The sequence below is a fragment of the Coffea eugenioides genome, chromosome 4, assembly GCF_003713205.1.
Source record: "Coffea eugenioides isolate CCC68of chromosome 4, Ceug_1.0, whole genome shotgun sequence".
NCBI classification, from domain to species: domain Eukaryota; kingdom Viridiplantae; phylum Streptophyta; class Magnoliopsida; order Gentianales; family Rubiaceae; genus Coffea; species Coffea eugenioides.
In genome coordinates, this window is record NC_040038.1 from 12,679,655 (window position 1) to 12,695,727 (window position 16,073).

At 36.1% G+C, this 16,073-nt stretch overlaps 2 protein-coding genes across 5 annotated transcripts; both read left to right on the forward strand.

The window, feature by feature from the left end:
* The first annotated feature begins 4,590 nt into the window (after window positions 1-4,590).
* LOC113769067 (protein STRICTOSIDINE SYNTHASE-LIKE 12-like) lies at window positions 4,591-5,724 on the forward strand. The gene is made up of 3 exons (XM_027313550.1): window positions 4,591-4,658; window positions 4,815-5,084; window positions 5,205-5,724. Exons 1-3 carry the CDS (start codon window positions 4,591-4,593, stop codon window positions 5,671-5,673), a joined length of 807 nt encoding a protein of 268 aa, XP_027169351.1. The 3' UTR covers window positions 5,674-5,724.
* A 5,974-nt stretch (window positions 5,725-11,698) lies between these two features.
* Window positions 11,699-15,015, forward strand: LOC113768474 (diphthine methyltransferase homolog). Of its 4 annotated transcripts, XM_027312854.1 has the most exons (4): window positions 11,699-11,893; window positions 12,161-12,495; window positions 13,662-14,027; window positions 14,106-15,015. In XM_027312854.1, exons 2-4 carry the CDS (start codon window positions 12,168-12,170, stop codon window positions 14,378-14,380), a joined length of 969 nt encoding a protein of 322 aa, XP_027168655.1. In that variant the 5' UTR covers window positions 11,699-11,893; window positions 12,161-12,167; the 3' UTR covers window positions 14,381-15,015. The 4 variants fall into 4 exon arrangements, with proteins under 4 accessions (XP_027168655.1, XP_027168654.1, XP_027168652.1 ...); XM_027312853.1 differs by having other exon boundaries at window positions 11,702-12,023; window positions 13,662-15,015; XM_027312851.1 differs by having other exon boundaries at window positions 11,702-11,893; window positions 13,662-15,015.
* Window positions 15,016-16,073: the final 1,058 nt, after the last annotated feature.

A 16,073-nucleotide genomic window follows, 5' to 3' on the forward strand; every position in this document is an offset into this window, starting at 1 on the left:
CGAATTGAAAAGTTTTCCGATTCATTCTCCAATTCGAGTCTAAACACATTGCAAAAAGGTCAACCCATTTGTCGTTTTGGCCTTGAGAAAGAAGAGAAGGTTATAGTAGGAGATTCTGCGAATTGACCCTTTCTCACCTCTTTTGCATTGGAGAGGAGGTATGGGCTCTTGAAAAATGGGCCTGAATGTTTGATGTTTCGCATTTTCTTCAAAAACCAAATTAGGCTTCAGTAAACAAATCACGTGAACCATTTTTCTTCAAACCGGGAAATAGGAACGGCAGCAGAGCACCGATGCCTCCCGGGGTCCCATCTTATTAGTCCTGACAAATTACGTAACAAGTCTAATAATGTCTAGGATCAATGAAATGCCGTTAATTGGACACATAAGTACCTTCTCATTTAAATTGTATTTAATTTGAAATAATGGACTCCACAATCCTTTTGAAACATTTTTAACGGTCAAATATCAACTAATAGACTTGCTAAGTAGAAGGACTAAAAAATGGATTAACTTAGTCGATACTCGAATTGAGTTCGACTTGATAAGAGATTGTTTCGCTAACTAATTAAGCCAAATTTGAATAACATTTTGTATTGTATAACTTTCAAATTCGATAAAAATTTCGTTCAAACTTGATTCTACAATTAAAACAATCTTTCAGCCTTACCAAAATTTCAAACTTGAACAAATTTTCATAGTCGTTAAAATAATCAAACAAGTTTAAACATTCGAATATTCGATTTGATTAGATTTATTCATAGTTCTACCAAGTAATGGTTTGGACCGACTTAAAATTTCTCCCCTACCACTCCTATGATCCTATCCCTATTCCCAGTCCACTTCGGGGAGCAAAGGTATTGATTTTCATTGCATTTGATTTGAAAAATTTTATCAACGGGTTGCGGACATATAGAGTTTCAAGATATTTATTTATTCTTATTGGGAAGAAGTACTCCAATATACTAAATTTATAGAAGTTAGGCCTCACATCAAAAGGTCCACAAAGTAAAGCCAAACAACTAGAGTACATTCATACATAGCAGCATCTACAAATTTTCTGTGCACCTCACCCCATTTTAGTCGTCCGAAAATATTTCCCTCCTCTCTTACGCTATCCATTTGTCAAATAATTTTTCTTTTTTAATGGTCAAGCAAAGCCTTCATTGGCAACAAATTAATCCGTTTAATTAAAATTAATGAAAAGTAATCTAGTTTTAGGAATTGAATTACTTTAAGTTATCTTCTTTCGATGATACGATACATATTTGATAGCCCATCTACGTACGATGCATGGAGTCTGTATTAGAAAGTCTGAATGGGAGCATTTAACCCAACTTTTTTTTTTTGGGTTAAAGGAATACTCCTAATCTTATAAAGTAGAAAGGAAAAGGTTTGAGAGTTAATTCAGAGATCATACAATCACCGATCATTATCTCTATTAAAACATCTCGATTCTAAGGACTCGAGATAGCTTTTTTTACGTATATCCCTGGGGTAGCTTTCTACATATAGCTCTAACTAGTTCCATTAATTTTGTATTTTGCAACCTACTTAATTTCATTCTTAATTAGAGCATTTCACCGATGTTGTCTCTTTTTTTGACCAAAAAAAATTGAAAAAAAAGGTTTGTTATCCTGCCTCCAAATGAGTCTAGATGAATATAGAGTAAATAATTTCTATAAAAACATTTTTGCACAATAACTTTTGTTAAGGGTTTGAGCACGGATACATTGCCAATTCCTGAAAATAAGTGGGAGTTTATTCGTCAAAGGTTCATAAGGCTAATCAATAATTATATTAAAAAATATATATCTTATGAGATTCTAATAGTATTGCACTCCCTATTTTTGTTACAACAGAAAATCAATCAAATGTTTTAATAAAGGTAGGGTCAAACTATCATTGAAGGTGATTCTCTATATTATATACATGAAATTCACTTATTTACTGGTACAATTATGAGATTATGCACTCATATTCAGCGAGTTGTGTCATGGATCGCGTGTCAGGTGAATTATTAGACTCACAATTAGGTCTCACCCAAGCCATCGAGCCCTATCACACTTGTTAATTAGCAGTGTCAAGGTCCGCCATGTCTACAAAAGCACTTTTATTCAGCTCGTTTATCACGTTTATTTTTTTTTTTTTGGTCACTTGTCATCATCTACGTCTACACATACTCTCAATCCTAATCTAACTTATATTAGGGGGTGACCCAACAGGGTCATGGAAAACCGATGGGAGGTCAAGGGTCGACACTACAGGTGATGGCCAGCTCCACTAAAGGGAGTTGGTTTCGTTTATCACGCTTACACGTTAAATCAATTTTCAAAACAGAAAAATTGGAGCATGCAACTAATATTTGGGGAAATGGAGCCTTTTTTATTCCAGTTCTGTTCAGTTATATAAATTGATTGACAAAAAGATGATGAGGGGTATTTTTACTTTAGATAAGTACAGTATAGCTAAAAAGTAGTTTTGTAGGGCAAAATAGTAAAATTGTACTGTTATTCAATATTAGAGGTATTATCCTAGAGAAATAATTTTTATTTCAAGATTTGTTAATTTAACTTTTTATACCCGTTAGACTAAAGTACCTTTCCCTATTTACCAATTGTTTCACTAACCAATCTTATAGAAAAATAAAAGAAAGTTAGAATAATTAAAAACTATTTTTACTTATAAAAGTAAATACATTACAAATAAGTTGTTTTGTACTCTAAAATAGCAAAATTGCACAGTCAAAAGTAATTTGTTGCTCCTCAATTTGGTAATTCAAATTCTTTTCATCGTAAGACAACTAGACAACCTTTCCCTTTTTCAAAACAATTTCACTTATAAATTATGAAGAGAAGAAAATTAGAGCGATTCAAACATTTTAAATTTGATGATAGTAAATGCAGGTCAAGAAATCTTTTTGTAGGGCTAAATATTAAAATTGTACCACCATTAAACAGCAAACCGAGGTCCTCAAAAAAATTTTCTTTATTTCATTGATTTAGTCATTTGGTTATTTGTCTCCCATTATTTTGCACAAACAATATTTAAGTAATAGTAAAATTGGGGATCCTGCAAGGCCACAAAAAAAATTAATTAAAAGAAATATTGTGAACGTTATCATGCTTCTTCTAAAACGAATTTTGGTAAAGGCTTTAAGCTCCAACTGGTGCTTTCCCTTAAACCCTATATGTTTTCCAAGTGGAGGTTAGGATTGAATGGAGTTAGGGAACACTCTTGTAGATAGTCATACTAGTCAATGAGATAAGAGGAGATAAACATTGGGGGAGAGAAAGAAACCATGCAAAAGAATAACATATGTGGGAAACTAATGTTAAATCTTTTTCTAGCAGAGAGGGATGAAATTTATGAAACGACGGAATTTTTTTTGCTAGCACGGGAGGAGTGAAATTTAAGAAGTAAGAAAAGAGCAAGATGATTAAAATCTAAAACTTATAATTTATGAGATTTCAATTTTAATAATTTTAATCATTAGATCAAAATCTTCTTGATCGGGATATGTCGGAAACCAGTCAACCAAGTTGCCAGTTTCAACTTTCATCTAACGGCGCCGTCCCTATTAACAGGCAGCGGCGCTAAGACTGTCCCCAAACTTTGTCCCGCCTAAAAAAAAAAAAAAGAAACTACTTTTTTGAGTGTAAAAGGTCCTTAGAGCATCCTTACCTCCAGTATTCCATATTCCTTGTGCGTTTAATGTTATTGCCAAACAAATTCATCATGAATTCCCTATTCTCTTCGTTAGGTTAGTCAAAAGTCCTATAGTCTCAATCAACTTTCCCGCATAACGAACTTTATGCTTTTTGAATGTCTTTCTCACCTAATCTGATACTTAAATTTAACTAGTGATGAATCAATATTACAAATGGCAAAAAATTGTGAAGAGTCGTCCGATTTGAGAGAAGCCAATGAATGTAATGGTGGGAAAGGAAAAACAATATCCATCCATTTGAGATTTTCTTTTTTTTTTTTATGGAATAAAACATCATAATTTCATTAAAATATGTACTATTTACGGTAATTGTAATTTCAAGAACATCTATGCATGCTTCCAAACATATAAAACTACAACATAAAACTTGAAAAAATATTTCAAAAATATAAAATAAAATAATCATAATGATGTTACTAAGATAATTCCATATGGTTACATACAATAAGAACAAGAAGAAAGTTGCACATTAAACTTGCCACGACTGAACCAGATATCTGGCTAAGCCATTGTATGCTTCTAACTCAAACTTTACAACATCAGCAGGTACTCCCCTTTGATCGAGTTCTTCCTGCAAATACCCTTGCTCATTAGAAAGTTTATCATCTACAGTCTAGAGATGGCAAACATGATAGTTGTATTTCCTAATAAACGGATTGTAGAGACTGTTTTGTGTTTCTCTATCTTTCTTTTCTGTTACCTTCCGACAGCATTTTGTTCTGGATTTCTGCAGAAGCTTTATCTTCCAGTTCCTGGCCCCGAGTCCTATGCATTCGATTCTGCAGGTTGAGGACCATACGCAAGCCTTGCAGATGGAAGGGTTTTCAGATATCTAGGGCCTGCCGTTGGCTTTGTCGAGTATGGATACACCAAAGCAGATAGGCAAGAATTCTTTCTCCTTTGCACAATTTTTTTCATATCTTCCAGGGTTTGTAGCGGTGCATTCATTTCTTTAAGAGTAGAAAGTTTGAAAGTTTTTGCAAAAGCTGACAAATTGACGAGAGATTCACCTCAAAATGAATCGTTTGTTTTCCGCACCTAATATATATAATCAGTGATCTTTCTACTTTCGAAAATTATCTAGGCCTAGGCGCTTTTGTGATGGCACTAACAGAACGGATATATCACAAATCTGTGGGAGGCCAACGGGCTTGGGGTTTTACTACAAGACTGGTGAGCTCTTCCTGGGAGATGCTGATCTAGGCCTTGTTGTCATACCGTCTGGAGGAGGTCCTGGAATTCAACTTGCCTCCAGTGCAGAGGGAGTGAGATTTGGCTTCCCTGATGGCCTTGAAGTTGATCAAGCAACTGGAATGGTCTACTTTACTGATGCAAGTTCCCGCTACAATCTCAGGTTTGCCAAGACAATCTAACCTTTTTTTTTTAATTGGCAAGTTCTGTATGCAGGGGAGGGATATCAACCCTGATTTTATACTTTTCCTGAATTTTGATTCAAAACATGTTTTCTTTGCAGTCAAATTAATAATATAGTTTCCAATCGAGATGCAACGGGAAGGTTACTAAAGTACGATCCAAGAACGAAAAACGTTACGGTGTTGCTCAGGGGACTTTCAGGGGCAGCTGGGGTGGCAATCAGTGAGGATGGCTCATATCTTCTTGTTACGCAATTTGTGATAGGGCAAGTTTCGAAGTATTGGTTGAAGGGTCCGCTGGCAAATACAGCAGAAGTTTTGGTAAACATGACAGGAATGCCGGATAAGATCAAGAGGAACACTAAGGGAGAGTATTGGATTGCAGTAACTGTTACAAGCAAAAATTCAACACAACTTCAAGGACAAAGGATCGATGGAGATGGAAATATCTTGGAAACACTAACATTTAGCCCTGATTTTGATTCGTCATTGATCACAGAAGTTCAAGAGTATAAGGGTGCACTATATTTAGCTTCTCTATATGTTGGATATGTTGGGGTATACAGGTGATTTCCGTATAATGTCAAGGTTCCATAAGAGGGGAATTAGATATGGATGTTAAGTTGGATCGATCCTCTGTATATGTGACATCTTGTAATGTCATTTGAGCTGAAATCTGTAATAAGACTATTTTAGTGAATAAATTTCATACCAATTAATAATTACTTGGTCTTTTTCTTTATTTCAAGAGAATATCGATAAGAATCATAATGGCACTGCACAGATACTGTGATTTTGAACATTATAAGTAATATAAATTTAAATTATACTATTGTATAACGTCTAAGATTTTAAAAAACACTTTTGAGTATCTAATTTATAGACGGTGAAATACTTCATATTCAAGAATAACATTAGGAGATTTCGATTAGTGTTTCTTTTATAATATTCTTTTTTAAATGGGAGATCTTGAACCGGAATCTCATACTCGTAATTCTTCGAAACTTACCGTCCAAATCCAACTCTTCTCAAATAGTTTAGGTTGTATTATGTTACAATCGACGGTGCTCTTTTTTTTTGTTCCTACTGCAATTAATAGTTGAAAGATATCTATAACTCCCAAACTTATACCATCTATACCTCTACTCTTTTCTTTTGATAAACAAAGCTTCCAATCCCCGCGTCAAAGTTTGCTGCAACGTAACAACACTGCCAGAATCGTGACGGGACTTCTACCAAAGATTTTAGCTTTGATCATTTGATGATTTTGACTTAACTGTTGGGGCTACAATAAAGAAAATTTAAACTAGATTAGGCTGATCATCTTCTCATTTAATTTATTATCTGGGAGGACCACCAATCAGTTGGTAGACTATTTATTCAAAAATTGTATACATTTTGCCTCATATATTTTGTACATCAATTAGTTGGTAGACTTTGTCTTCTCCTTTTTAAATTCATTTTATATTGTACCTCTTTCAAGTTTAGCCTACCGGGTTGTTCCATGAAAATGACTTAGGAATCCTACAATAATTGGAAGACCAAATTTTATTTTCTTCAGTATGTGTATAGCTAGTATATAATTGCAAACAAGCACCAATGAATTTGATCAAGGATCCTACTCAGGATTAAGGGAAAATGGAAATCAATTTGAAGCTGCCTAAGCATGATTAAGGAAAAAAGGAACTTGATTAAGGCTTTAAATCCCATCCCAGGGATCCTAAGTATAGTTTCCCAATAATATATTCTTGAAATTCACCAACCACGTTATCATTGTTGTTGCATGACTGCCACAGCCACCCAAAAAAATCAGGCACACGTGTTCTTTTAATAGGGCTTCGAGACTCATTCATGTTTACGAGGAGGTAGCCTTTGGACCATCTAACCAAAATTTTCCAATTTTCGACTAGCAATGATTTATACTCCTAAATTTTGAACAAACGAAGGTTGCATTTGATAAAACTGAAGTCTGAAATTTGAAGTTTGAATTCATTAAATTATTGAATTATTAAATATTAAATCTAATACATTTGAATACATATCACATTCAGTGATAAGTGAATAACTTATCACTTAATTTTGGGAGCAAGTTTTACTTAGAAAATTAAGTGCCACTTAATTAATTCAGATGTTCAACTTTTTATTATCAAACTGGATGGATATGTTAAGATCTGAATTTATTAAATTTAAATGCTGAATTGAATTATCAAAGAGGGCCTAACTGTTGGATAGAGCTTTTCTTCTATAATTACAAGAAAAATATTTACATTGATTATTCTAAGGAGAAATTTTAGATTTTATTTTTTTTGCTGACCAAAATTTTCTCTGTCTTTGTTTTTGGTCACATAGAAGTAATTTGTTCTAATCCAAGAGCAAACCATCTTTATAACGGGTCAAAATCGTGATCAGCAGCATGAATGCTGATGAAATTTCTTGACTTCCCTCACCTAGCTACATGTGCTTCAGCTAATTATTCTACAAGTAGGTCGAAAGTTGATTCTAGAATGCGACCTCTTTTGATAATCATCCAAATCTCGCATGATAGCGATATTCGCGGAATTATCTGGTTTGTCCCATGTAAACTATATAACTCGAGATTGACTTTAAAAATAATAATAATGACAAAAAGCAAAAAGCTACAACATGCGATAATTAACACACACATAAGTATGCCTGTATGCTGTATATTTTGTTTTTCTTTTTTCCCTATAAAAAAAACTATCTAAGGTCAAGTTTATTCTAAAATTATTTTATGTTTTGTGAAGGAAGTGCATAAGTTTATCAACTAAAAAAAAAAAGAAAAAAAAAAACCTGCCGGCCCCTTTCTGTTTTTTAAATTTCACTCTTCCCCTACTAAAAAATTTAAAAAAAAAATTAAAGAAAAATGTAAACGTGAATGTTGGTTTTAAGGGACAAAACATTCTTTGATGAGAATAACTGACATTTTCTCTCTTTTTTTTTTTTTTTTTCAAAACTTCATGTTATGGAGTTGGTGGAGGTTTATATACTAAATTGTCTAGTACTCGATATTTCTTAGTCTTTTCTCACTTGGGAAAAATGCAGTTTTGGTTGTCATGTTTGGTCTGTATACCAAACTGATCCTTAACACTTTGACCAAATCAAAACTGGTCCACAAAAAAAAAATCTTAGGCAAGTTTATAATAATTGATGGAAATTTAACAATCCTAATGGTCAAAATTAAATTGCCAAAAGTTAAATATTTTTTGTTTTACAATTTTAGTCCCTCAGGTTTGAAATTTGAATAGCTGTACTTAAATTTCAAATAGTGATCTCCAGAAATTTAGGATGAGATGAGATGTGAATCAGATCGAAATTGAACTCAGAATTCCTAATTATAACCAAGAAACAACAAGTGAAAAAGCTAATTAAACGAACATTTTTGGCTTTAGTATAGGAACTAAATGCTGAGATGGAGAGGAGAAGATTCTTAAGGCATCACTTGCAGACTACACTGTTATCGGTTCTATGCCCTGGTTGTTGATAGGTGATTTCAATATCGATCAGCTACTGCTCTGAGAAATTAGGAGGTACAGGATATGGTCTATCTACCTGTAATATCTGAATTCAGGGAATGTCTTGAGTTTGTTGATGTTGATGACTTACCCAACCAAAAGATATCGCTTGACATGGTGCAACAAACAAGATGAAGAAGATAGACTATTATATTGCAAACTGAACAGAATAATGTGTAATGATGAATGGCTTGCAGCTTTTTCTCTCATTGAAGCTGCGTTTCTAGATCCTTTAATATCTGACCATATTCCTGTATTTGCCCATATTAAAGATGATCTCAATGCAGGTCCCAAACCTTTTTAATTTTAGAAGTACTTGGATGGGGAACTTGATTTAATGTTCTAACTTAGCCAGGCATGCATATTCATATTTGAAGGGGATCCTGTGAATGTGATTTATAGAAAGCTAAGTCTTTGAAATTTGAACTGAGAACCTTAGATAGAAGAAACTACAGCAACATCTCCATGAGAACTCAGAAAGCTAGAGAGGAGCTCTGTAGTACTCAACGAACAGCTGCTGATTATCGCTCATGATGGAATGCTTTAGGAAGCTAAAAGACGTCATCAATGTTGCTGTATGCTGAATTGGCTCAGGTAGAGGAGAGTTTTTACAAAGCAAAATCCAGAATTAGAAAGTTGCAAGAGAGGAATGCAAATACAGCATTTTTTTTCATAGGAAACTGAAATTTCACTATGCTCACAGGAAGATCCTTACCTTGACTGACTCCAGGGGTATTAAGCTGACAAATTATGAGGATGTAAAGGCGGAAGCAGTTAGGTACTATCAGACATTATTTAGAAATCAAAGGCCATATTCTGATAATTTGGAAGCAAGGTTGAGTTCCATTATCCAGAATAAACTTACGGCTGAGGAAGGTTGTAGTTTGATCAAAGATATTACTAATGCGGAAGTTCATCAACACTCTGCTCCTGGACCTAAGGGTTATATTGTGGAATTTTTAAAAAGGAACTATTCTCTTGTGGGACAAGATGTGATAAATGTCGTTAGATACTACTATTAATTTCTCCACCGGCACTGTGAGTAATGATTTAAATAGCCCAATTTCCTCCTCAGTGCTAAAAGTTGCTTCACCTGTGGGTATGAAGGAATATAGGCCTATAGCCTGTTGTAACGTGTTGTACAAAGTTTACTCCAAAGTATTGACAGAAAGATTAAATGGAGTGGTGGATGGACTTATTTCAGAAGGCAGAATGCTTTTTTGAAGAGTAGGAGTATAGCTGACAACGTTCTATCAATGCATGAACTGGTAGAAAACTGTCACAGGAGAGGAGGCCAAGCTAGATGTGAACTTAAAGTGGACATTATGAAGACCTATGATACATTGAGGTGACATTTCTAATTTACTCTTCTGAGGGTTATGAATTTCATGCCTTTATTCGTAACCTGGTTGTAATTGTATCATCACAGCAAGCTTCTCTATTGATCTCAATGGGTCACTAATAGGAAACTATCGGGGCTGAGTTTCTTGCCTGTGAACACGAGATAAAGAAGGCAAAGAAGCAGGGCTTATCCCCTGGAAAAGCGGGGAAAAGCCCTAATGCCTAGGTTAGAGGCCGAAGTAAGTCGGCGGTGTGTACTTATAGCTCCAAAAGATTAGTACGAATTTCAGGAAATCAAGGTGCATTAATTGCCCTAGGAGGAGCTTGAGGTAAGCTTGATCTCTTAGGCAAGTAGCTTTGGACTATTGTCACATCAGGCGGCGGAGCGTTACATCAGTCACAGTCTGGCTAGAGGTGCAACTCGACTATACCAAGCTTTCATGGATATTGAACCACAGCCTTGGAAGGTACAAGTAGCCAAGGCCTTCTTACCACTATCACATCAGGCGGCGGAGCGTTACGTCAACCACAGTCTCCTCTAAAGGTGAAAGCTCGGTACAGTCAAACTTTCATGGATATCAAACCATAGCCTCAAGAGGGACAAGGGGCAGGAACCGTTCCTGACGATTTTGGTCATTTTCAACTGCGCGTAATTTTAGTTATACACAGCATAACTTTGTTTGCATAACATGTAACTTTAGTACAAAATTTTGCGGGTCTCACACACGTTGTAAAAATTAATATACAACTAGTGATCTGAACCGCACATTTTTTTTTGATCAAAATCTGGCTATGAACAGTTCAGGAGCGGTCATTAGGTCATTCTGATGACCGCTCCTGCCCCTCAAGAGGTATGGGTAGTCAAGACCTTCTGATCACTGTCACATCAAAGGCGGAATGTTACATTAGTCACAGACTAACTAGAGGTGTAGCGGAGCTTTCATGAATATCGGATCATAGCCTCAGGAGCTATGAGAAGTTGAAGCCTTCTAACCTTTATCACATCAGGCGGTGGAGCGTTATGTTAGCCATAGTCTAACAAGAGCTCAGCTTTGCTGAATTTTCATGAATATTAGACCATAACCTCGGGATATATGAGTAACCGAGGCCTTCATACCATTGTCACATCAAGTAGTTGAGCATTACGTCAGTCACAATCTGGATAGAGGTGCAGCTCAGCTGTGCCAAGTTTTCATGGATATTGGACCAAATTCTCGAAAAGTATGGATGGCCGAGGCCTTCTGACCGCTATCAAGTCAAGCGGCAGAGCATTACGTCAACCACAATTTACAACCGCCATCATATCAGGTGCGGCAGAACATTATATCAACCACAGTTTAGCTAGAGATGCAACTCGGCTATGCTGATCTTTCATAGATATCGAGCCATAGCCTCTCGACGGATGGGTAGTTGAGGCGATGGCTTGGGACCCACCTCAATTTGCAAAAGGAGGCTTTATTCTCCTAAAAGATTAGCTACTTGGGGATGAATGTTGTGGAAAGAATAAGTATTCTAAAAGTTTTTTCTTGATCACTGGATCAATCTCAATGGTTACGTATTTTCTTCTCTTAATTAAAGTATGAAATTTGCACAAAACAACACCCTCAGTAGGGTTCTTCAATTATCAAAACTTTCACCAACAGCTATGATATCATGGTTATGCTTTCGTGATATATTTTATTTGAATCAAAAGTTATGCAATCACTAGCCGTAGCCTAGTAGTTATCCGAGTACTAGCTGACGAATCACCTTCAAGTTCAAGGCTTTTATAGACGACAAGGGGAATTTAACAAAAATACGAGGGAGGCAACCGTAATTAACCCAAAAGCTCTTATAATATGAAGCTACCCACGGGCGGACGACCCCCGCCAGTTTTTGAAAACCCGAAAGGACGAAACACGCAACCGCAACCAACAGTAATTTCACCTCTCTTCAACCCTTTTACTTAATCATATCTTATAAAGGTTATACACTCTTGAAAATGTTTGTTTTTTGTGGGCTAATGATTGCATGAAAATCAGTAGTTATTGCTTATGTTGTATTCAGGTGAATTGTTAATCACAGTACAGGTTGAAGAGTTTTCGTTTTGGTTTCCGTGTATGCCCGCAAGTTGTTTGACAAAATGCTTAAGAGAAAGCTGATCAGTTGTTCTTGTTTTTCCATGCTATATTGAAAATGATTAGGTAATATATGGATGTCAATCACTGTTATTTGGATGGTAATGCGGATGCTGTGGAGTTTTGTCCCCATGACTCGTTTCAGCATGTCCTCGCTGCCTCCACCTACACGCTAGAAGAAGGTGATCAGCCTAAACGATCTGGTAGCATATCACTTTTTGATGTTGATGCTGAGGTGGGTCGTCTTCAGTTGACTTACAGAGTGGAAACAGCTGGGATTTTTGATATAAAATGGAGCCCAGTAGGGGGAGATGTTGTACCTTTTCTTGCTCAAGCTGATGCTGATGGTTACTTAAGGATACATCGACTTGAATGTTGTGTGGAGGGCTCAGAAACATCGGGTATGCTTGAGACCATTATTGGTTGATGTTCCATTTTTCAATTTGTCTCTTTATTGTTGGTAACTTTATGAAATGTGAGTCTGCCTCATTTTCCTTAGTCTCGTACTTTTAGTAAATTCTTATGCTTCCCTTCTTGATTTGTGTAACCTGTGGATATCATTTTCCTACAAAAGAGGGAAACAAGGGAAGAACAAGAATATGAAGATCCGACCTTTTCTGAGATTGCTATCTTTGCTGGTTCTTGGATTGAAGGAAAATGCAAGAAATCTATATCGAAAATGAACAAAATGGACTTTGAAGATTCCAGCCTTTTATGTATAATTCTGCTGAGATGTATTGATTAAAACAAATGGTCATGTACTGTCATTAGAACAGTAAATCACCTGCAACAGCAAAAGACTTCATTTAATAGATGTGCTTTCTTTCATATTACCATGAAATTTATTTAATGGATGTGCTTCTCAGAACTTTTTACTTGTCATGCACAAATTTTAATTGGATATCGTTTCATTTGCAACCTTGAATTACAAAATTATGTTTAGATGTTTTACAGAAGCCCGGGTTATTTGCTATCAATGATCTAATAGGCTACTTCAGTATACTCGTCGAAAAGGAAGAAGTTCCAGTACTTCTGTTTGAGTGTTAATATCTAATTGCTACAAGGCATCTGGCTCCGCATGACCATGATGAGAAGACAATTCTTTGTGCATTTAATGTGATCTCAGAATATTTTCCTGGCATGGGATTCAAAGTAATCCTGTTTTGAGTTTGAAATGCAAGATAGGACGTGTGTACCTCTGAAAGCTAAATTTGTTAGTTGTTATGTACTTCCAAGGTCAACAGTCACAGAAAAAGCTGGAGCTCATTTGTCAACAGCACCAACCTTCCTGATGGTTGGCTGCATTTGAGTGCTTGTCACAAGGTTATATTAGTAAGCACTGGGAGCTTTGCATTTGAATTCTGTTTCTAGGCTGGTAAAAGTTGAAAAATGAGCAATATGAACATATGCGTTGCTTGAATGCCAGCCAAAAATCCAAATGTTTCGTATGTTTTTTTACTTCACTTAAGTTAAACATATGTGATTTCCAGTTGAAATTCCCTGGTTTCGTCATCTTTAACTATATAATGCATCTTCTTTTGGGATTTATAGTTGTTCATTGATGCAGGAAATTTTCTCAAAGAGTATTGTTATGAGCATGTGAGTTCGTCCATGTGCTTGTGTCTAGACTGGAATCCTTCTGCCACCTCCATCACTGTGGGACTTTCAGATGGGTCAGTCTCAATAATTTCCCTCACAGAGTCGCAGCTGAGTACTGTACAAGAATGGAAAGCACATGACTTTGAGCTCTGGACTGCTTCCTTTGATATCCACCAACCGCATCTTGTTTATACTGGATCAGATGATTGCAAATTCAGTTGCTGGGATCTGCGAGATAGCCCTTCTAAATTGGTATTCCAGAATACAAAAGTTCATAAAATGGGAGTTTGCTGTATCACAAAGAGCCCACATGATGCTAATATTTTACTCACTGGTAGCTACGATGAGAACTTAAGGATATGGGATATTAGATCAATCTCTAGACCGATAAATGAATCTTCGATTTGTTTAGGTGGAGGAGTTTGGAGAATCAAGCATCATCCTTCTACGCCTGTGCTCATTTTGACAGCGTGCATGCATAATGGATTCGGTGTTGTGAAAATAGATGGGGATAAAGCAGAATTAATTGAAACATATCAGAAACATGGTTCACTTGCATATGGTGCAGATTGGCAGAGGGGGGAGGTACATGCAGAAGCAAAGAGAAAGAAGTCACTTGTTGCCACTTGCTCATTTTATGACAAGCTCCTTCGCTTATGGATTCCTCAAGCTGATGTTTATCAATGATCTTATGAAACCTGATGCATAGTATCTGTGAAGATTCCCAAGAGTTTAGTGTCTTCCCCCTTTTATCTATTGGGGTCGATTAGTGGAGATCATTTCAACTGTCCTGTCTACAAGGATGGGTATTTCTGATTCAAGCACTGTATTTGTAAATCATATTGAAACCGGAATTTAGATTATGAATTCAGATGATGAAAATTAAGGTATTTACAGTCACAGAGGATCTTCTGGAAACTAGGACCAAAGGCATCTGAAATTGACATTGGATTTCTGCTCTTTGGTGCTTTGTCTTGTATTAAGAGAGCCATTCTAGCGCAGTTACATTTAATTACGCCCTGATTCATTTCCTGAAAAGGAAGTCGAACTGAAAAATAAAACATAGAAGAGCTGCCATTGGAGTGAGGCATGTTCAGGATTTACCATCTTGTTATGGTGTGGGAAGCGGCAAAAGGATCCAGTAACTCAGGAAGTAGAATGGATAGAGAGAGAGACTATTGATTGTTTGTCTTACTTATGAATTGTCATTTGTCAAGTGGACCGAGCACCAATTGCTTGAGGACATACTGATTTACTTTATGTGATCACTTTGGTAATTGGATGTCTCCTGAAAAACTAGTGTTCTTTTGAGGTTTGCAATAATGAAAAGCTTCTAAATTTACTTTGACAAGTTTGACTTCTATAATGCTTTGTGAAACTACTCTGCTTGAGGCATATGGGATCTGTTAACATTTGCATTTGGCCCATGTCTAGTATGTTTGCTTACAACACATTAGAGCTCAGTGCTAGTTTAGGCAGGTGTCACTTATTCTTTCTTTCTCTTTCCCATTTTATCAACTGAAGTTCTAGGTTGTATTCTGAACAATAATACAGAAGAAGAATAAACTTGGTTATCTTGGCAGTTGAGTCAGTCACAGTCAGGCAGACACATAATATATAAACCACAAAACTTCAGTAAGGACCATGTGTTAGGTATTGAGGATGGCAGTACATCTGAATCAACCCTACAGATTTACGGATCAATTTTTCAAACTTGCTTATTGTAACTTCTTAATTTCCAAGACAATCCTCAGTATTATTAGCTCTGGGGTCCTAAGTTAGGTGTTGAACAAAACCCAAATTCTTTGCTGGTCTTTTTTCCCCCCTCTCTTGTAGGTCATTTCTTTAGCTGTATGTAAAGGGCCTTGTATTCTGAGTTTGTGCCACTACCTACTCACCCTTCATTTCATTTGGACTTGCATTTGCTTTTGTCTTTTTATTAAGGGTCACTTTTCTCAATAGTATTTTTTTTTGGTTAACACAGGGAGTATCCCAATTTTATCGGACTAATCTGCCTATACTTGTGCACCTCCCAAAGGAGACACAAGTGTTAAGAGGAGTCGAACCCTTGACCTCGGGACTAAATAGACTTCTCCGAAACCATTTGAACCAACCCAAGGCTTCTCAATAAGATGATGCTCTATAAAAAAGGATGTAAATGGAAATTGACAAGAAGAGAGAGATTGTCGCTGGCTATACATTAGCCCCTCTTAAAGTACAAAATGGAAGAACAAATGAAAAAAGAGATCTTTATCATTCATAGTGATGGTTGTGGTGACTGTTTTTGCGTATGATTTCTATCCTCAAGCCTGACCTCAAAAACGTTATCTCTAGGCACAGTTCCTCCTCTGACCTATCTTTCCTTCTCAACCTAGCATAC

Coding starts and splice junctions, on each gene's coding strand:
- LOC113769067 (XM_027313550.1), top strand. CDS start 4,591: ATGGATACACCAAAGCAGATAGGCAAGAATTCTTTCTCCTTTGCACAA. Junction 4,659..4,814: donor TTTTTTTCATATCTTCCAGG/GTTTGTAGCGGT, acceptor AAAATTATCTAG/GCCTAGGCGCTTTTGTGATG. Junction 5,085..5,204: donor AGTTCCCGCTACAATCTCAG/GTTTGCCAAGAC, acceptor TTTTCTTTGCAG/TCAAATTAATAATATAGTTT.
- LOC113768474 (XM_027312852.1), top strand. CDS start 12,168: ATGGATGTCAATCACTGTTATTTGGATGGTAATGCGGATGCTGTGGAG. Junction 12,496..13,661: donor GGAGGGCTCAGAAACATCGG/GTATGCTTGAGA, acceptor TCATTGATGCAG/GAAATTTTCTCAAAGAGTAT.